Genomic DNA, 20,084 nt, shown 5'->3' on the forward strand with positions numbered 1-20,084 from the left:
AAGTCGAATACTAGTAATCATAACAAATACTGGGGCTTGTAGTTTATTGGCCCTCCTCATCTTTTTACGTCATTTCATTTCTATTATTATCCAACAACAGAGGCCGGGAAGCAGCGGAAGAGATATCACCTTCGAGATATCAGTCTGAGGTATTGATTAATCTTCTTTAGTATTATAAAGGAAGTTGGCATTATTGGTAACAGTCGTGCGTTTTGTTTGTTTTTGTTTATTAGCATAACGTTACTAGCTTGACAAAGCTATTCCGCTAGCTTTTAATCAGTCGTTTGTTTTGATAATTGAAACACTGCCATGTATCTAATCTAAGTACATTTCCCAGCATTATACATCCTTTATTTAATATACTTTTACAATTTATGAAGCTTTAACCTATATTATTGTTGCATACAGCATCCATCATAACTACTTGCTAAAAAGAGATTCAAGGCTCAGTTGTGTAACGTTACTTTCGTTGAGCATTTTTGAGCACTTTTAACAATTTGCAGTTCATTCGTGGCATTGTGGTGTGACAAATTATGAATATATACTGTATGTAAAAATACAAATTTTCCATTAATATGAGGTCTTAACAGGGCATCCAACTTTTAAGCGATTTGATTCATAAGCTTGTGATTAGAATCATTATTTAATTAAATAATTAGAATCTTTATTCAACATTGATTCATGCATCTAAATATCAGGTACAGTAGGGCCTACATGTTAATTTTTCTCAAGGAAACAAATCTCTCTCAACTAATGCTGTATAAATACAGGGAACTTGTCAGCTGGCATGTGTTTGGGGTCAGTATGATCCCATTTCAACTTTCCTTAGTTAGAAAACATGGTTCCCTTTATCTCAGTCCCATAAGATTTTGTGATTTTTTTACATTAACTATCTAAACGCACACAAAACTTGAAGACTTGAAATTGACCCCACATTGAAAATGAATGGGGAAAGCGATCTTTTGTTTTGTTTCTTATTTTTCATTTGTCAAAAATAAATAAATCTATAACTCCAGCATAAATCATTTGTATTATTAAAATGTATATTTTTATACAATCGCTCTATAAACACAGTGTAAACAGGAAAAAGGAGTGTTAAAGGTTAAAACTAACAACTCATTCTTACACAATTCATAGAATTTGGTAATTATAACAATGTTATAATATTTTTAAATGATATAAGAGTAAAAAATATAGTAAATATTTAATATAATGCATATATTTAGCACAATGCTCCTCTCTAGAATTAATTTTCTATCTAGAACATGGATGTGCGGCGTGAGAACAGTGTCCTTAGTTTGCATTCAGCGTGAGAGTTGGCAGATAATAACGGCAGAAAGATGCAATATATCATTATGATGTGTCAGGCTGTTTCTAAATGAGCGGACTTCTATCTCCAAACCTCAGATTCCAGGTGCAGAATGTCGTACGTGTTCGTCAGTGACTCGCTGCAGGCCACGGTGCCGCTGCTGCAGGCCTGTGTGGACGGGGACCTGGCTCTCAGCAAGCGGCTCCTGGAGTCCGGGGTCGACCCGAACACGCGGGACTGCCGGGGCCGGACCGGGCTTCACCTCGCCGCAGCCCGGGGGAACGTGGAGATCTGCTGTTTACTGCACAAGTTCGGCGCGGATCTGCTGGCCACCGACTCGCAAGGCAACACGGCACTGCACATGTGTGGGCATGTGGACACCATCCAGTTCCTCGTGTCCAACGGACTCAAGATTGACATCTGGTCAGTGGCTTTTCATCCTTATTGATATTAGGGCTGCAGCTATCGATTCTTTTTGTAATCGATTAATCTAGCAATTAATCGATCGATTAATCGGATAAAAAAATTTGTGTGTTTTTAAACAACCAAAACAAATAATGCATAACAAAAATGATGTGGCTGTAAAATGATCAAGCATTTGGCTTTTATTTCTCAAAAAAAACAAAAAAACAGAGGTATTTATTCCAACTCCAACATTTGGCTCCAAAACTAAGCCTATTTATTGCAATTTTTACCCATTTAGTGTTTATAAGTGCCAGTGCCAACAATTATATAACAATACAGTTAAGTCAACTTACTGTAAAACATGTATAACATGTAAAACTATGAATACAAACTTAAATAGTAAAGGCTATTTGGCCTTAGTTTTGTCTTCTTAATACAACATTACAAAAAAAGGATTGCACCTTCTGCAAATTACCCACCGGAGAACAAAAATAAATGAAATGAATATAAAATATCAAGCCAAACAGGTACACAATGTATACAATTTATAAAAAAAAATAAGTGTAGCTTTGAAAAGGGGAATGTTTTATTGCAAATATGCATTTTGTTAAATAGAAAAAGAACAGCATTTTGTTTTTCACTTAGGCTAGTTGAAGTATATTAGCACATTTTGTAGTATTATATTTTTTTGTTAATTGAAAATGTTCTATGCTCAATTATTTTGGTAGCCGATTATGTCTTCCCCAAAAGTACGAGTGGATTTGGAGAAGCAGGCTGGGGAGTTTCATTTTTTGTTGTTGTCTGTAACTATTTGGCAGACGTGACATACAAACAAGGTCTCGCAAAGACTGCAATACAATATTTGTTCCTCCATCACGTCCCGGTGTATACAGTGAATGCATGCTGAAATTACTGTTGCATGGCTACATAAAAGTTTAAGCACATGAGAACAGTATAATTGTGTGTTTGGGACATTGATTTTAATGGTGAGACTTTGTTTTTGTAATCAGGCTCTCAAACGATATATCAAAATTTAGATTTAGATTTATCGGCCAATATATCGGTTATCGGCTTTCAAATATAAAGAGTTATCAGTTATCGGCCAAAATGTTCATATCAGTGCATCCCTATAATGAAGACAAGTAAAAATGAATAGGCATGTAAAGTAATGAACAAAAATGAACAACTTTTGAACACTTCTGTAAATGTGAAAAATAAAAATGATACGTGTAAAATCTTAAAGTATTGGATCTCTGGCTTGTCTTTAGAAAGTATATAATCAAACTCTGGAAATGGCAGCATTTATATTTATTCCCCCCACACCCCTGAATAGCAGTGTACAGTCAAACCAACATTTATTCAGACTCCTTCAACATTTCTCACATTATCAGTTTATTCGCTATAGTTTAGAAAATGGTAATGAAATATGAGCAGAACTCAGTGGATATTTGACTGGTTTTGTCCGTCCTTCTGTTAGACTGTCTCACACATGAATTATGTTGAATATCTGTCAGCTGTTAAATTTAACTACACTATTAGATAATACCAGTTTAGCTCAACCAATCACCAAGCAATGCTTCATTTTGTTCAGTCTGTGTGTAAAAAGAGCATTAGCAATTAAAGAAAACACACTTCAGCAAAACATGATCAGCTCAAAGTGTCCGAATCATATTTGGTCCCTAATTTGTATAAATGTCACTGGTAGTCACTGTATGAAGAATATTTGGGTATAATATGTCACAGTTTACTGTATTTTGCTCTCCTCACTTACAGAAATGAACTATAGTGTCCTGCACACACTAGTGAAACAATATATCAAAAATGATATCTGGTGTCTGAATAATGTTTGGTTTGACTGTACATGAAGGGTTCCTCAAATCCGGCCCGGCAGAGTTGAGCTAAAGCCAGATCAAACTCACTGTATCTGTAATTGAATGTTATAACTCCAGTAACTCTGAAGTCTTGCTCAGGGGCCGGTTTCACAAAGATAGACTTTGACTATGGCTTAGATATAGTAGATAGTCAGACTTCAGATAGACATCTAAATCAGACCGTTGCACAAAGCACTGAAGACTCTGACTATCTTAAGTAGGACTACACTGCAATGCATTCTGGGTAAAATAAGACACTTTTCAAAACAAAAAACATGGCGGATCGAGTAAGCGCATTCAACCGCTAATACCCCAGCGGAGAATATGTGTTTGTTGAAGGAGTACACCGTTACAAGGACATTTTACTTGGGAAATTTAGCGGAGAATGTAGTAACAAGAAGAAATGTTTAAATTATGAGCCATTTTCCCTTTTCTTTTGGCAGTTTGTAACTGATTGTTACTGCTGGTTGCCAAGGTAACAGAGTCTTAGACCTCAGTTAGCCCGGGGGTAAGAGGTGTCTAATTTTTTTGGTCTAAATTAAGTCAGTCTTTATTTTTGTGAAACAGTCTAACTTGCATTAGACTAGTCTATGAGCGAATTATAGACTCGTCTAACACTATAGACCGGTCTAAAATAGCTTTGTGAAACCGGCCTTGGTGTGTTTGGTGAGGGTTGCAGGGCAGTGCGTCGGTTTTGAGGAAACCTGACAGATAACTCTTTCTAAACCGGTTAGTTCCAGTGTCGTGCTCAACGCAGGGACTGATGTGGTGTTTGTATCTGAACAGTAATCACAACGGAGCGACTCCGCTGGTTCTGGCCAAGAGACGCGGCGTGAACAAGGACTCGCTGCACCTGCTGGAGGGCCTGGAGGAGCAGGAGGTGAAGGGCTTCAACCGCAGCTCGCACGCCAGCCTGGAGAAGATGCACATGGCTGACAGTGAGAGGTGAGGCGTGACCGTTACAGCCAGAACTTACTGATCCCCACGTGTGTTTACTGTGGCTACGCTTGCATGCAATCAGATACTGACGGCTCAATCGGGCAGAAAAGCCTTCACGTAAACACCTTAAAGGGGTGGTTGATTATGATTTGACTTTTCTAACTTTAGTTAGTGTGTAATGTTGCTGTTTGAGCATAAACAACATCTGCAAAGTTACAACGCTCAAAGTTCAAAGCAAAGGGAGATATTTGCTTTTAAAGAAATCGCTTTTTAAGAACTACAACAAACGGCTGGTAGAGACTACACGAGCTTCCTCCCGGGTTAGTGACATCACCAACCCTAAAATTTACATAAACCCCGCCCCCTGAACACGATTTATAGATTATCAAGACAGAATATGCTAATCAATAACTAGAAGATAACTACACATAAGCTACATAAATTCATTCAGAAATGTTGTCTACATGTTGTCACTTCTTCTTGAGTCTCTCCATCATTCTGACTGTGACATAAAAGGCTAAAAGTTAAAGAAAATTTAAGGACACAAGCTGTTGAAGCTCCGCCCCCTGTGCCGGGAGCAGCAGCTCATTTACATTTAAAGGGACACACAAAAACGGTGTGTTTTTGCTCACCCTCAAAAAGTGACAATTTTAACATGCTATAAAAATATCTGTGGGGTATTTTGAGCTAAAACTTCACACACACACTCTGGGGACATCAGAGACTTATTTTACATCTTGTGAAAGGGCATTACACCACCCCTTTAATCGATCCGATTGAGCTCGATCCGAATGAAATATTGATCGGATGGAAAGGGGTGATTTATTCCTTTTCTAATCCGATCGAGAGAACATGTAAATATAAGCAGCGGCACAACGGTTCATATGCTCATTGTCTCCAAATTATGACCAGAAATGGATAAATATTAAGTCTGCTGTTTAAACCAAATAAAGAAGCAATGTAGGAGATGGTTATTAAGCGCAAACAGCGGCAAACTCTGTATATTCCATATATTATAACCTTGTGACATAAAGACGCACATCAACCTGATCACATGTTCAGCGTTCATGTAAACACTATAGATTCACCAATTGGAATGAATTCAGTCCGACTGAAACAAAAGTGCCTGTAAACGTAGCCTCTGTGAGGGCGGTGTTTCTCCAGGGGTTCAGGCTGTACATGTTCAAATATCTCTGATTATTCTCAATCCTACAACTCATTCCTGGCTGTTGTGTGTGTGTGTGTGTGTTGCAGTGCCATGGAGAGCCACTCTCTGCTGAACCCACACCTGCACTACAGCGACGGCGTGTTGTCCAGCTTTCGCACCACATGGCAGGAGTTCGTGGAGGATCTGGGCTTCTGGCGCGTGCTTCTTCTGCTCCTCGTCATCGCTCTGCTGTCGCTCGGCATCGCGTATTACGTCAGCGGAGTCTTACCCTTCGCATCCAACCAGCTGGAGCTCGTGCACTGAAAGCTCATTAACAATGATTCTTAAAGTCCCCCTGTGGTGAAAATCCAGTTTTTAATGTTGTTTATGTGTCTATGTGGTGTTTTTAATATGCTTTAAGACTAACCATGTGTAAATTCATAAGTCGACAGCATTGCTGAGTATTTCCTCCTTAAAACTGCAGTGAACCAAAGACAGTCTCAAAAACACACTTTGAAATCGCTGGTGTTTCTGACGTCACAAACGACCTTGTAACCAATCAGATCAACGAGTGATCGTCAACCAGTGGATCTCTGAGCTGAGTGAGTGAGTGAGTGGAGGCGGGGCTCATTTGCATATTCATACACAGGGTTCCCACGGGTCCTTGAAATCCTTGAAAGTTTGTGAAACTGAAAAAAAAAAATTCAGTGCCCTGGAAGGTTTTGGAAAATAAACATACACAGATACAGGTCCTTGAAAGTGCTTTAATTTATTTTGTGCAAGAAGTTTTCTAGAAAAAAATTCCATATTATTCCCTCCAGTCAGATGAAAGTGTTATTTCACCAACACTTCGTGGCCTATGCCTGCTTGCCTATACTAGCTTGCTTGATTTACGTTAGTTATGCACATTTACGCGTTACGTTAAGTGTTTCCCACGTGAGGTACTTTGTGTTGTACGTTGCCATGACGTTCACGCGCGCACGATACTACTACAATGGAACCTCAACGTTTGTTGTTGAACACAAATGTGTCCCCATATTAAGTCCTTAAATTTTAGGGTATTGGACCTGGAAAGTCCTTGAAAGGTTCTTGAATTTGAAGTTAACCAAAGTGTGGGAACCCTGCATACAACTGCGTATACTAAATGAGGCAAGGGTGTCGAGTTACATTCAAGATATTTTTAAGACATGAAGAATTTTTCCAAGGAAAAAACTTTTAAATATGTAATTTTGGTGATCAAATATGAGTTTTAAAGGATGAAATGATCGACTACAGGGGGACTTTAAAATCTCTCATTAGCTGATGATTGTTCCTACAGGAATGTGTATAACCACGCTTCTAACTGCAACCATACATTCTCTCTGTCGCTCTTTTTTTTCTTTTTCTTTTTGTATATTAATGTAAATAGACCTTTCATGTGCTTAAAGAAAATGTAAATTCTTGTGTATTTAGAAACCCATACGACAATTAATCATGATTTTAAAAGAAATAAAACAAAGCGAGTCTTAATTTGCCCTTACACAAATTATGGCCTTAAACTGGTCAAATCAGAGCAGAAAGTCAAATATCTAAATAAGTTTAAATCATAATACATTTACTTGAGACGTAAATGTAAAACGAAGTCTTGAAAAAATGTAATAGAATTAAGTGAGTTTATGCTTAAAACAAGAACAAATATCTGTCAAAACTTCTAAATTAAGCAGATTTTGATGAGCCCACTGGCAGATATTTGTTTTTGTTGAAGTCCTAAAGCAAGAAAGCACAGAAGCAAGACTTCATATTTTATGTATTTTGATTTTACATCTCAAGTACATGTATCTTGATTTAGGAATCTTTATATATTTTCACTGGAAAACAAGAGGAAAAACATCACTTTTTTGCAGTTTGATCAGAAGGTACTGTAAAAGATATTTCCATATTGTGGTTCTGAGCAAAATGATTCAAGCTTCTTTTTTTTTCTTTTTTTGTAAATGAATTAAAAAGTAACATATATTAAACTCTGAAGTGTTTCTCCTTAAACATTTACACTTGGAGAACATGTTGATGTATTGTGTTCCCTTCAATTTATTTCTTACATTTTCGTTACTTGGTCTTAAAAAGGTCTTAAATTTACCTTCATAAAATCTACAGAAACCCTGAAACAAAAAACATGGTAACCACTAATTAACCATGGCTTTGCTACACTAACCATACTTTAACCATGGTATTTGTGTAGTAAAACTGTGGTTATACAAATTTATTACAGTTATAATAAATCCATGGTTGTTTTTGTAGTGTATTCTGCACATGTATGTTATTGAGTGTGTGCCAGTCCACCTCAGCATTTCATTTAAATGAATGGATTTGCACATTAAAGTGTAATGGTGTTTTATATAGGGTTTAACCTTTTGTTTTATATAAGTAGCGAACATAGCATAGCTTAAAAAAGTGCAAAACAAGATGTGTGACATTAATTGGTAACCGAAATTGGGGATCCGAAATTTATATCGTAATATTTTAAAACATTCTGATGACTTTCTGTTTAAGAAAAGAGAATAAAACAATAAAATTCCACTAAACACTTTAAACATTGGGGGTGTATTTAAGCATTTCTGTTTATGTACATCAAATTTTTCCTGCAATATAAATAAATTAACAATGTATTCATTCAAGACCTTTGTAACATTGTATTCATAATACACAAGAATGTATTTTAATGTAAAATAGGAACTAAATTAAACAAATGTAGAGTTTAACCTCAACAAAGGTGTACGTGGTTCATTACGCATTAGATTGCATACAAATAAACAGACAAAATGTACAAACGCAACATCGGTAATCTACAGAAACAGCTTTGTTTATTATTCATAATAATGACGTGAATGTAAACAACAGCGCACCGGTGGGCGGGGCCAGGGCGCGTGACGTCAGCGTGTTTGGTCGCGTTCGCCAACCGACTGCTCTGATGTGAACGAGCGAGCGCCAGTCAGTCAGTAAACCAGCCTTTCCTTTCCTTTCCACCGCAGTAAACTATGGTCTGAAGAGGAAACCATGAATCTACGAGGCGTTTTTCAAGATTTCAACCCCAGGTAAGATGTGTGTGTGTGATTGGTGTACAATGAAACGGTGTTTCGTTTTGAAAGCGCTTGTTAGCATAGCTGCTAATGTTCACCGCGCAGGCCTGTTTTGATTTCTCTTCGCATAGTTGAGCAGCCTCACAGTGATGGAAAGTGCTTTATCATTCAACACTTGACCATACGTTGTTTAAAGCTCCTCTCGTGCCGTGTCTTCTCCCTCAGGCCCGTGTCGTGATCCTGACAGAAGTCTGTTTGTGAGTCTGACAGATCCGTGTGTTGTTGTTCTCCTCTCCCTGCAGTAAGTTCCTGATCTACGCCTGTCTGCTGCTCTTCTCGGTGCTGTTGTCCCTGAGGTTGGATGGCATCATCCAGTGGAGTTACTGGGCCGTGTTTGCGCCCATCTGGCTCTGGAAACTCATGGTCATCATCGGGGCTTCGGTGGGCACTGGGGTTTGGGCTCACAACCCACAGTACAGGTCAGAGTCAGCCTTTCACTGGCATAACTAGGCTACTTTAGGGGTCCATAGACCGTGAAAGAATATCATGTGGGATACTTATTGTTGTGCAGGGTTTGTACAAGGTGCTTAAAGGGATAGTTCACTTTAAAATGAAAATTAGCCCATGATTTACTCACCCTCAAGCCGTCATATGACATTCTTCTTCCAGACGAATACAATCAGAGTTATATTAAAAAATGTCCTGACTCTTCCAAGCTTTATAATGACAGTGAATGGCTTCTGTTTTGAAGTCAAGTGCATCCATTCATGATAAAAGTGCATCTGTCCATCATAAAAGTGCATCTATCCATCATAAAAGTGCATCTATTCATCATAAAAGTGCATCTATTCATCATAAAAGTGCATCTATCCATCATAAAAGTGCATCTATTCATCATAAAAGTCCATCTATCATCATAAAAGTGCATCTATCCATCATAAAAGTGCATCTATTCATCATAAAAGTGCATCTATTCATCATAAAAGTGCATCTATCCATCATAAAAGTGCATCTATTCATCATAAAAGTGCATCTATTCATCATAAAAGTGCATCTATCCATCATAAAAGTGCATCTATTCATCATAAAAGTGCATCTAATAAAAGTGCATCTATCCATCATAAAAGTGCATCTGTCCATCATAAAAGTGCATCTATCCATCATAAAAGGGCATCTATCCATGATAAAAGTGCATCTATTCATGATAAAAGTGCATCTATCCATCATAAAAGTGCATCTATTCATCATAAAAGTGCATCTATTCATCATAAAAGTGCATCTAATAAAAGGGCATCTATCCATGATAAAAGTGCATCTATTCATGATAAAAGTGCATCTATCCATCATAAAAGTGCATCTATTCATCATAAAAGTGCATCTATTCATCATAAAAGTGCATCTAATAAAAGTGCATCTATCCATCATAAAAGTGCATCTATTCATCATAAAAGCGCATCTAATAAAAGTGCATCTATCCATCATAAAAGTGCATCTGTCCATCATAAAAGTGCATCTGTCCATCATAAAAGTGCATCTATCCATGATAAAAGTGCATCTATTCATGATAAAAGTGCATCTGTCCATCATAAAAGTGCATCTATCCATCATAAGTGCATCTATCCATCATAAAAGTGCATCTATCCATCATAAAAGGGCATCTATCCATGATAAAAGTGCATCTATTCATGATAAAAGTGCATCTGTCCATCATAAAAGTGCATCTGTCCATCATAAAAGTGCATCTATCCATGATAAAAGTGCATCTATCCATCATAAAAGGGCATCTATCCATGATAAAAGTGCATCTATTCATGATAAAAGTGCATCTGTCCATCATAAAAGTGCATCTATCCATCATAAAAGTGCATCTATCCATCATAAAAGGGCATCTATCCATGATAAAAGTGCATCTATTCATGATAAAAGTGCATCTGTCCATCATAAAAGTGCATCTATCCATCATAAAAGTGCATCTGTCCATCATAAAAGTGCATCTATCCATCATAAAAGGGCATCTATCCATGATAAAAGTGCATCTATTCATGATAAAAGTGCATCTATCCATCATAAAAGTGCATCTATTCATCATAAAAGTGCATCTATTCATCATAAAAGTGCATCTAATAAAAGTGCATCTATCCATCATAAAAGTGCATCTATTCATCATAAAAGCGCATCTAATAAAAGTGCATCTATCCATCATAAAAGTGCATCTGTCCATCATAAAAGGGCATCTATCCATGATAAAAGTGCATCTATTCATGATAAAAGTGCATCTATTCATGATAAAAGTGCATCTGTCCATCATAAAAGTGCATCTATCATCATAAAAGTGCATCTATTCATCATAAAAGTGCATCTATTCATCATAAAAGTGCATCTAATAAAAGTGCATCTATCCATCATAAAAGTGCATCTAATAAAAGTGCATCTATCCATCATAAAAGTGCATCTGTCCATCATAAACGTGCATCTATCCATGATAAACGTGCTCCACACGAACAGAACAGAGAACAGAAACGGCCATTCACTGTCATTATAAAGCTTGGAAGAGCCAGGACATTTTTTTTAATATAACTCTGATTGTATTCGTCTGAAAGAAGAGAGTCATATACACCTATAGGATGAGTTGAGGGTGAGTAAATCATGGGCTAATTTTACAGTGAGCTACTCCTTTAACACCAGCTGTAAACCGTGCCTCTGTCAGTGTATTCTGTGATGCGGTGGGTTGTCGTCCTCAGGGCTGAAGGCGAGACGTGTGTGGAGTTTAAAGCCATGCTGATCGCTGTGGGGATCCACCTGCTCCTGCTCACCTTCGAGGTGCTGGTGTGTGACCGCGTGCAGCGAGGCACACACTTCTGGCTCCTCGTCTTCATGCCGCTCTTCTTCGTGTCGCCCGTCTCAGTGGCCGCGTGTGTGTGGGGATTCAGACACGACCGCTCGCTCGAGGTACGAGCCGGGAAAGATCTGTCTAATGCCGGGTTCAGAGTCAGACTACACTATATTCCTGTCTGTTACAATCGTCAGATTATGCAGTTTTGACTCTTTAAGTTCTTGTGTCATGGACAAGAAACATGTTGCTTGCCGTCTTTAAAGGAGTAGTTCGCTTCAGAATAAAATTTCCTGATAATTTACTCACCGCCACGTCATCAAAGATGTTCATGTCTTTCTTCAGTGGAAAAGAAATGAAGGTTTTTGAGGAAAACACTCCAGGATGTTTCTCCATATAGTGTCTTCAATGGGGTCCAACGGGTCGAAGGTCCAGATGTGAGTTTCAGTGCAGCTTCAAAGTCTCGACACGATCCAGCCGAGGAATAAGAGTCTCATCTAGACAAACCAGCGGACATTTTATAACAAAATAAACATTTATATTTTTTAAGAGTCTAGTCAAGTCACCTTCATTTATACAGCGCTTTTAACAATGTAGATTGTTTTGGCTTTACAGCAGCTCTAGAATAAAGTTAGTGTCCAGATAAAGTTAGTTTTGATTGATTCACTTCCGTCTCAACGATCATTAGTTATTAATTTAGGGGCGGCTAACACGACACCGTTCTAACAGAAAACCCTTCAGTTCTCTCTACGCAAACTTTCAAAACACGAACCCGTGAGAACGCTGACGGCGTGCACGTGTGTATTACGAGTTCAGTCTATAGGTATGCGCGTTTGAATATATGTGCGCAGGCGTGTAGTCCTTGCCTACAAACCAACCCTCAACAAACTACTTGTCTGGCCTTAAAATGTATAATACAGAATTTCTCTCGCTTCCGCGTAGCCACGCGAACCGGAATTATCCCGACAACGCTTTATCTGTACAGAGGTAAAGGGAAGGAGGCTTTGTCTGAAGAGATAAGTCAAGTCACCTTTATTTATATAGCGCTTTTTACAATACAGATTGTATCAAAGCAGCTTCACAGTGATAACATGAAAACATACAACAAAGTTTGTTCCTAGAAGAAAATTGCATCATCGTCCACCCTAAATAAGGCAGATCAGTAATATTGAATATTAAATGTCCCCGACTAAGCAAGCCAAAAAGCAAGGCAACAGTGGCAAGGAACCAAAACTCCATCAGTGACAGAATGGAGAGAAAAACCTTGGGAGAACCCAGGCTCAGTCGGGGGGCCAGGTCTCCTCTGGCCAATGAGCGAACAGTGTATGATTATGATCCATGCAGCGTTACAGGTCAGAAGTCAGATTGGTCGTGTCGGTGAGGCCTTCACAGGGCTGATGAGGCTGGCACTTCAGGGATGCGTCATGGCTGGGTCCAGGTGCAGGTCCACCATCTGATCTGGATACGGCCGGGGTCCACCTCACTTCAGTAAACAGGGAGAAACTGGTTGTCTCTTATTCCTCGGCTGGGATCCTGCAGAGCCTTCCACAAATCTTTCCTCCGTTGCGGCAGTACCATCGTCTCTCTTTCGTTTCACCGTGTGTGAAGAGCTTCTGTGCTCCTATTGGTCAATGTGACCAAACCCGTCGTGGAATACCGGAAAAAATTAAACATGCTAATCTTTCTGTTGCTAAGCATCACAGACACAGCGTCGTTGACGTCAACTATGACACACTATAAAATATATATATATATCACTATATACCCAAAATCGGGCTGATCTTGTGGAGTCTAAACCCGGCATAACACATTTTTTTTTAGGATGGTTGAATCTGGCTATTTTATGTTGAGGTCATATTTCATTAGCCTGGATGCCAGCCGAACTTAGCCCCGCCCACACAATTTTTAGGTCGGGAAGTTCGGTCTGGACTCGATCCGTTGAGGAGCTATTATGCCCGAACAAAAATTGTTCGGACCAATCAAATTGTCAGGGCGGGCTTTATACGATGATGGACAGATGAGCAACGGTAACGTAATCATCCACGTCACCAACGAGCGCTTGGGTTGAATTCAAATGACTGCCGCTGGAGAATTGAGATTTCACGAGTTCACACTTACAAATAAGTCAGATAGAATAAATGCATATTTGGCGCGCTGTCCGAGGAGAGGGTGGGCTCGGTATTCGGCCCGAACCCAAAGTACTCCCCCCGTATTCCTGGCTGTGGAAGAACAAGCCGAGAGTGAGTGGAGGGATGCTGGAAACTGTCAAGGAAGGTTGATAGAGTGAATATATGCTTCCTCATGCTAATAGTGACGTAACTTAGACGGTTGATTGGATTGATTATTTGAACGTGCTCCTCCTGAACTTTGTTTATGAAACATTATGTGTAGATTCCGCCATCGCGTCTGTTATAGAAGATATCGACAGCGCATTAATTTTAAAAGAGGAACAGAGAACCGCGATCAAGGCATCTGTCGATCAGAAACATGAATGAAAAACATACGTCACTTACTCCGTTGCTCTGATTGGTTGTAGGTCACTCTATCCAATTGAGTGCAGAGGCATTTTCCTTCCTGGTTCGGTTGAAACACGCCCCATAATCACAGCCCAATGGAGCAGATTCAGACTCACATTCTGACTAGAATCTGAGTATGACGACGTCAGGCTAATATTTCATGCCAAAATCAAAAGAAAAGTGAATAAAAAATGGCAACACTTTACAATAAGACTTCATTAGTCAGACTGAGCAAAACATTTGTTTCTGTATTTATTAATCTTTGTTAATTTTAATTAATAAAAATACAGCTTTTCATGGTTTGTTCATTAACTAATGTTAATGCAACATTTGATTTTAATAATGCATTAGTAAATGCTGAAATTAGCATTATCTAAGATTAATAAAGGCTGTCGAAGTATTGTTCATTCTTAGTTCATGTCAACTAAAGTGATTAACTAATGAAACCCTATTGTAAAGTGTTACCAAAAAATATATATTTTATTAAAAAGTTTTCATGACAATTTGGTAATTCCCGTGATTCATAATTATTTTAATTAGTATAGTATTACACACAAATTTGTATTACTTTATTATTATTATTACTATCTAATTACTATGACTGAATTCTGTACAGTTTTGATTAGTTTCTGACTATATATGGTTTAAAACTAAACTAAATGATAAATAACTTTAACATATATATTATTATTATTTTGCATCACAATAAAGAAAAAAATATGCAAAATATTGTCACAAAAGTCCTGGTCCTAAAACAAGCTCCATTTCCTATATACAAATATTTTTGTTGAAATATGAGCCAGATTTGATTCTTGTCAGATTCACCCACATGTTTATCAAGCATATCTTCCCTAAGCATTAATAGAAGTGCATCTTTTCTGACGTGTGTTGTTTCCCTCAGCTGGAGATTCTGTGCTCTGTAAATATCCTTCAGTTCATCTTCATCGCTCTGAGGCTGGATAAGATCATCAGCTGGCCGTGGTTGGTGAGTAAGGACACCGACACCTGTCATGTGTAGTGCTGGGCATCGGGATGACCAAACATTTATATCACTCTATTTATCATAATGATACGGGTTTCACAGTATATGACGGTATTCTTTTTTTTTTCAAGCCTGACTGGGTGTTAACCACATTTTCTGCTGATTGAGAGAGGAGATGCTGCAGTAGATCGACTCAGAATTCCCTATTTTACTGTCATGAGTGAATATTGTAGAAAAATCCACACTAGTATTAATACAGGTTTGCAGTGTTTATAAAGCGGTCCAGCAGGAGGCGCTGTATGCGCGCCAGAAACAGCGGTTTCCCCGGTAACGGCTGAACACAAACCAGCAGGAAAGATAAAGAAAGATTAAATGAAAATAACATTGAAACTTTTCTAAAGACGTCAGTTCCCTTCTAAGAAACACTCATATAAAAACACCCGCGCCGCATTTTGACTTTGAAACGTGTTTCATGTTTATTCAACGATGTCAATACAAATCCAGAGTTCTCGCGAAAAAGTTGATTTTGCTCAGTGAGTTACTCTGGTGTCGAGTAATGATGCTCATTAAATATGCCCTTGTATCTGAGCTGCACCAATCACATCGGGTTATCTGATATAGGCGGGCCAGAGGCGAGATGACGACAGCGCTGTGACGTCGAAGTCAAACATGGCAAGATGGCTATGGAGGAACACCAGTTGTTTGAAACGGCTTTGGCCGCTACAATGAACGAGTTAGACTTGGCTTTTTATCTAAATGAGGAACAGAAGACGCCGCTCGAATCGTTCCTTTGCAAGAAGGGCGTTTTTGCTGTTTTGCCGACCGGATACGGCAAGAGTCTAATCTACCAGTTTGCTCCGCTGGTAGCTAAGCGATGTTGTGATTGGTCGTTGTGTTATCCAATTGCGTGCAGTGAGATTTTCAAATGCATGCTTGGTGCCGCCCCTCGAGCTGGCCGAGTTTCATTAGTCGATGCCAGACCATTCATCTTTCAGATTTACAGTAGGTCTGGATTTCCAGGCTATGATGTCAAAGCCTTTTGGAAAATCTATTTGTGGGAACCAATGAATGGGAAACACTGTAAGCTATCAGTTATAGTTTAACCTCTCCATCTTCACCGTCACAGTAACACACACATCTGTGCATCACCAGTGCAACAGTGAAAAGACCCTCAAACAATGTCGTGTTCCCAGCGCTGTCAAAGCCACATACACCGGTATTGCGGTATATTAAAAATTCATATCATATTAAAACACCGGTATTCGGTATGAACCGCTTCACCGGCCAGCTCTACACCTGTGTGATTGAGCTCTGGCCCATCATGAGTGTGTGACCCTGGCTCTCCTGTTTTCCAGGTGGTGTGTGTGCCGCTGTGGATCCTCATGTCGTTCCTGTGTCTGGTGGTGCTGTATTACATCGTGTGGTCTGTGCTGTTCCTGCGCTCCATGGACGTCATCGCAGAGCAGCGCCGCACACACATCACCATGGCTATCAGCTGGATGACCATCGTTGTGCCGCTGCTCACCTTCGAGGTTGGACTCATTTACTATACACACACACATATATATATATATATATATATACACACACACACATATATATATATATATATATATATATATATATATATATATATATATATATATATATATATATATATATTTTACTATAAGTACATGTAAAGTGTAACAAGAACACTGTAATATATATATATATATAGGTATATTTTCTTGTTACATGTACTTATAGTAATAACAATAAACACTCAATAATTACATGCAACTAAACCTAAATACCAATAATCACACTTTACTTTTGTCCAATGTTTACTATTTTGAACATTTAATTACTGCTTATTAATAGTTAGTAAGGTAGTTGTTGGATATGATTAAGAGATGCAGAATAAGGCATTAATATGTGTCTTATAAATACTAAAAATATGCATATTGTCCTAATAATATGCATGCTAATACGCAACTAGTTAGTAGTGAGATTTGGACCCTAAACTAAAGTAGAGATGTACCGATTGATCGGCTGGTGACCGGAATTGGCCGATTTTCACGTGACCAGCGACCGGCCGGTCAGTCTGACAAATGCCGATTTTATGCCGGTCAAATGCACTCGGGCGCCGCATGATTAACATCGCGCAACATCAGCATCACACGTGCACACGGTACACACATGTAGAAAACCTCGTGAATTACGTCCGTTCAGACCGCAAGCGCGTATTTTTTTCCGGCGTGCATGTTAATCAATAAGTGCATTCACAACGGGAGCAGGAGCAGCGCGTGAGCGTCAAGCAGGAGCGTCGCGAGCAGTGAAGCGCGTGTTTCGGCGCCGAGTCCATTTGCTGCACTGCTCACACTCAATTAAAGGGAAAGCACACTTTTGATGGACAAAATAGCCCAAATAGAGTTTCACCAAAAAAGTGCCCAAAATGCACAGACTTTGCGTGTTTTAACAAGAACTGGAATAGGCTATGTCAGAAAAGAAAACGAAGACTAATATTTATAGAAAATGTACCCATTTAAACTTGTTTTATTATTCAGTTTGTACAAGTGATTGCAATAGGCCTGTGTGTGTGTGCTTTGAGAAATATCTTTATACTGCAAGGCTATATTATTTTATTTTTTATTTATATATTATTTTATTGCCATTCCCTGTTTTCATACAGATGTTTAGTTTGTTAAATACATATATAAAAAAATATTGGATATTGAATGTGAAAAGGAAATGGTTCTTCCATAACACTGCACTTTAGATGTGTGTGAACTATGCAAATTGTAAAATGTTCTATTACAGAAAAGATATAAAATAAATATTTGTGTGTGCTGTAAAGTGGTTAGAAAAAATGAAATCGGAATCGGCTAAAATCGGTATCGGCAGCTTAATGAAAAATCGGAAATCGGAATCGGCCCAAAAAATTGTAATCGGTGCATCTCTAAACTAAAGTGTTACCACACAAACCCTAAACCTATAGTAAGCACATAATATTAATTAATATTACTCAGTATTTAAGTGTATATCAATGACACCTTAAAATAAAGTGTGAACTAAATGTTTTTGAAAGAACTCTTATATTCACCTGCATTTATTTTTTTGAAAATACAGTAAAAAATTATGTGAAATATTTTTACAAATCAAAGAACTGTTTTCTGTTTAAATATACAGTATATTAAACTGTAATTTATTTCTGTGATCAAAGCTGAATTTTCAGCATCATTACTCCAGTCTTCAGTGTCACATGATCCTTCAGAAGTCATTCTAATATGATGATTTATTATGAATATTTCAGATTATTATCAATGTTGAAAACAGTTGTGCTGCTTTTGTTGTTTCTCAGGATTCTTTGATGAATAGAAAGTTCAAAAGAACAGCATTTATTTAAAAGAGAACTGTTTTCTAACATTATAAATGCCTTTACTGTCTTTTTTGATCACTTTAATGCATCCTTGCTGAATAAAATTATAAATTTCTTTAATAAATAAAATCTTACTGAGGCTGAGCTTGAGTCACATATAAAATAATACTAGATCACATATTTGGTCCATGTTAAACTAAAAGCTTTAAGCTTTTACAGCTGTTTGAAACACTATTTCGTTGAATAATCAGTAAAGTGAAAAACTGATCGTTTTGCTGCATTCACAGAATCCATCCAATCAGAACCTTTAAAAAAATGTTATATTTAGTCCTAATTAGCAACTAATGAGCAAATGACAGACTGCTATTTTCTAGTGTTTTTACTATGAGCAAAATGTCCGCAGTAGAAATGGGACAAAAGTTCTAAATATCACAGAACCAAAAAACTGACCAATGACATCTATCGTCTAGACATCTGACCAATGGCGTCTTCATCCTGTGTGCAGTCGTAGCTCTACTTCACTAAATGCCTGTGCTTTATTTGAACATGACTCCAGACAGGCAACACTCACACACACACACACACACACGCGCGCAGCAGTTTAGCTTCACTGTGAAGTACGAAATAACCCTTGAGCAGTTGACCAGACTTAAGGCCCGTCCACACCAAGGACGATAACTATAAAGATAAAGATATAGATCTAAAAATCGTTCTAAATATAAAAGCACAGCACAACTATAACAATAACGGCACAGAGAAACATGATCATTGGAATCACTTTCAGACCGAACGTGAAAACATTTAAAAACATTAGCTGCGTTTACATGGACACTTATAATCGGATTGACGGCTCAATCGGACTAAAAAACCTTCATGTAAACACCTTAATCGATCCGATTGAGCTCGATCCGAATGAAATTTCGATCGGATTGAAAGGGGTGGTTTATTCCTTTTGTAATCCGATCGAGAGAACATGTAAACACTTGATCGGATTGAAAACCGAAACTGAAAGGACTGCGCATGTGCAATGACGTTAACTAGCGTAATGATGTATGACGCGCGGAACGAGCTGTTCTTCCTGTTGAATAAAGTGTCATATTAATAAGTTTCCCGTCATTCTAAAATTCTCATTTCACTCTCGCGTCTGTGAAGTGAAGCAGGACAACGTCCCACCAGTCCTTGTTTTGGATTCTCATCCACAGACGACGGGGAGGGGCATTTTACTGCGTGATCAATAAGCAGCACGGCAAAACGGTTAATATGCTCTAAATTATGACCAGAGACGAATTAATATTACGTCTGCTTTTTAAAACAAATAAAGAACCAATAGAGGAGAATATTTATGCGCGAACAGCGGGAAACTCTGTATATTCGTGCAGTGTGCGCATGTCAAAACATCAGATCCGATTTGAAACGTGACATATAAACGCGCACATCAACCCGATTACTTTATTTATCATTCATGTAAACACCCTGTTCGGATTCATCAATCGGATTGATTTCATTCCGATTATGTCCATGTAAACGTAGCTATTGACAGCCAATCAGAATCCATCCTGCTTTTAAAGAGCTGGAGCATTTAAAGCTGCAGACGACAAACCTCAGTTTGTGCTTTGAACAAACAGAATGACATCATGCACAGGTGTGGACGCTAATATAGTTATTGTTCTT

The 20,084-nt window shown here is 38.2% G+C and overlaps 2 protein-coding genes across 2 annotated transcripts in view; both read left to right on the forward strand.

Moving 5' to 3' along the window:
- The first annotated feature begins 41 nt into the window (after positions 1 to 41).
- ankrd46a (ankyrin repeat domain 46a) lies at positions 42 to 8,416 on the forward strand. Its single transcript, XM_084137867.1, has 4 exons — positions 42 to 149; positions 1,408 to 1,732; positions 4,372 to 4,530; positions 5,779 to 8,416. The coding sequence occupies exons 2-4, from the start codon at positions 1,422 to 1,424 to the stop codon at positions 5,993 to 5,995; spliced, it is 687 nt and encodes a 228-aa protein (XP_083993993.1). The 5' UTR covers positions 42 to 149; positions 1,408 to 1,421; the 3' UTR covers positions 5,996 to 8,416.
- A 166-nt stretch (positions 8,417 to 8,582) lies between these two features.
- tmem185 (transmembrane protein 185) overlaps positions 8,583 to 20,084 on the forward strand; it is a 14,735-nt gene continuing 3,233 nt past the window's right edge. Inside the window, 5 exon segments of the mRNA XM_084137980.1 lie at positions 8,583 to 8,739; positions 9,027 to 9,203; positions 11,466 to 11,673; positions 14,972 to 15,055; positions 16,408 to 16,597. Of these exon segments, the coding sequence (XP_083994106.1) occupies positions 8,702 to 8,739; positions 9,027 to 9,203; positions 11,466 to 11,673; positions 14,972 to 15,055; positions 16,408 to 16,597 (697 nt within the window). The 5' untranslated portion in view covers positions 8,583 to 8,701.

Source organism: Abramis brama, assembly GCF_963993115.1.
Source record: "Abramis brama genome assembly, chromosome: 15".
NCBI lineage: Eukaryota > Metazoa > Chordata > Actinopteri > Cypriniformes > Leuciscidae > Abramis > Abramis brama.

Excerpts from the sequence above, each read along its gene's own strand:
- ankrd46a (XM_084137867.1), top strand. The coding sequence starts at position 1,422 with ATGTCGTACGTGTTCGTCAGTGACTCGCTGCAGGCCACGGTGCCGCTG. Across the intron at positions 1,733-4,371 it reads GGACTCAAGATTGACATCTG|TAATCACAACGGAGCGACTC; the intron begins GTCAGTGGCTTT and ends GTATCTGAACAG. Across the intron at positions 4,531-5,778 it reads CACATGGCTGACAGTGAGAG|TGCCATGGAGAGCCACTCTC; the intron begins GTGAGGCGTGAC and ends TGTGTGTTGCAG.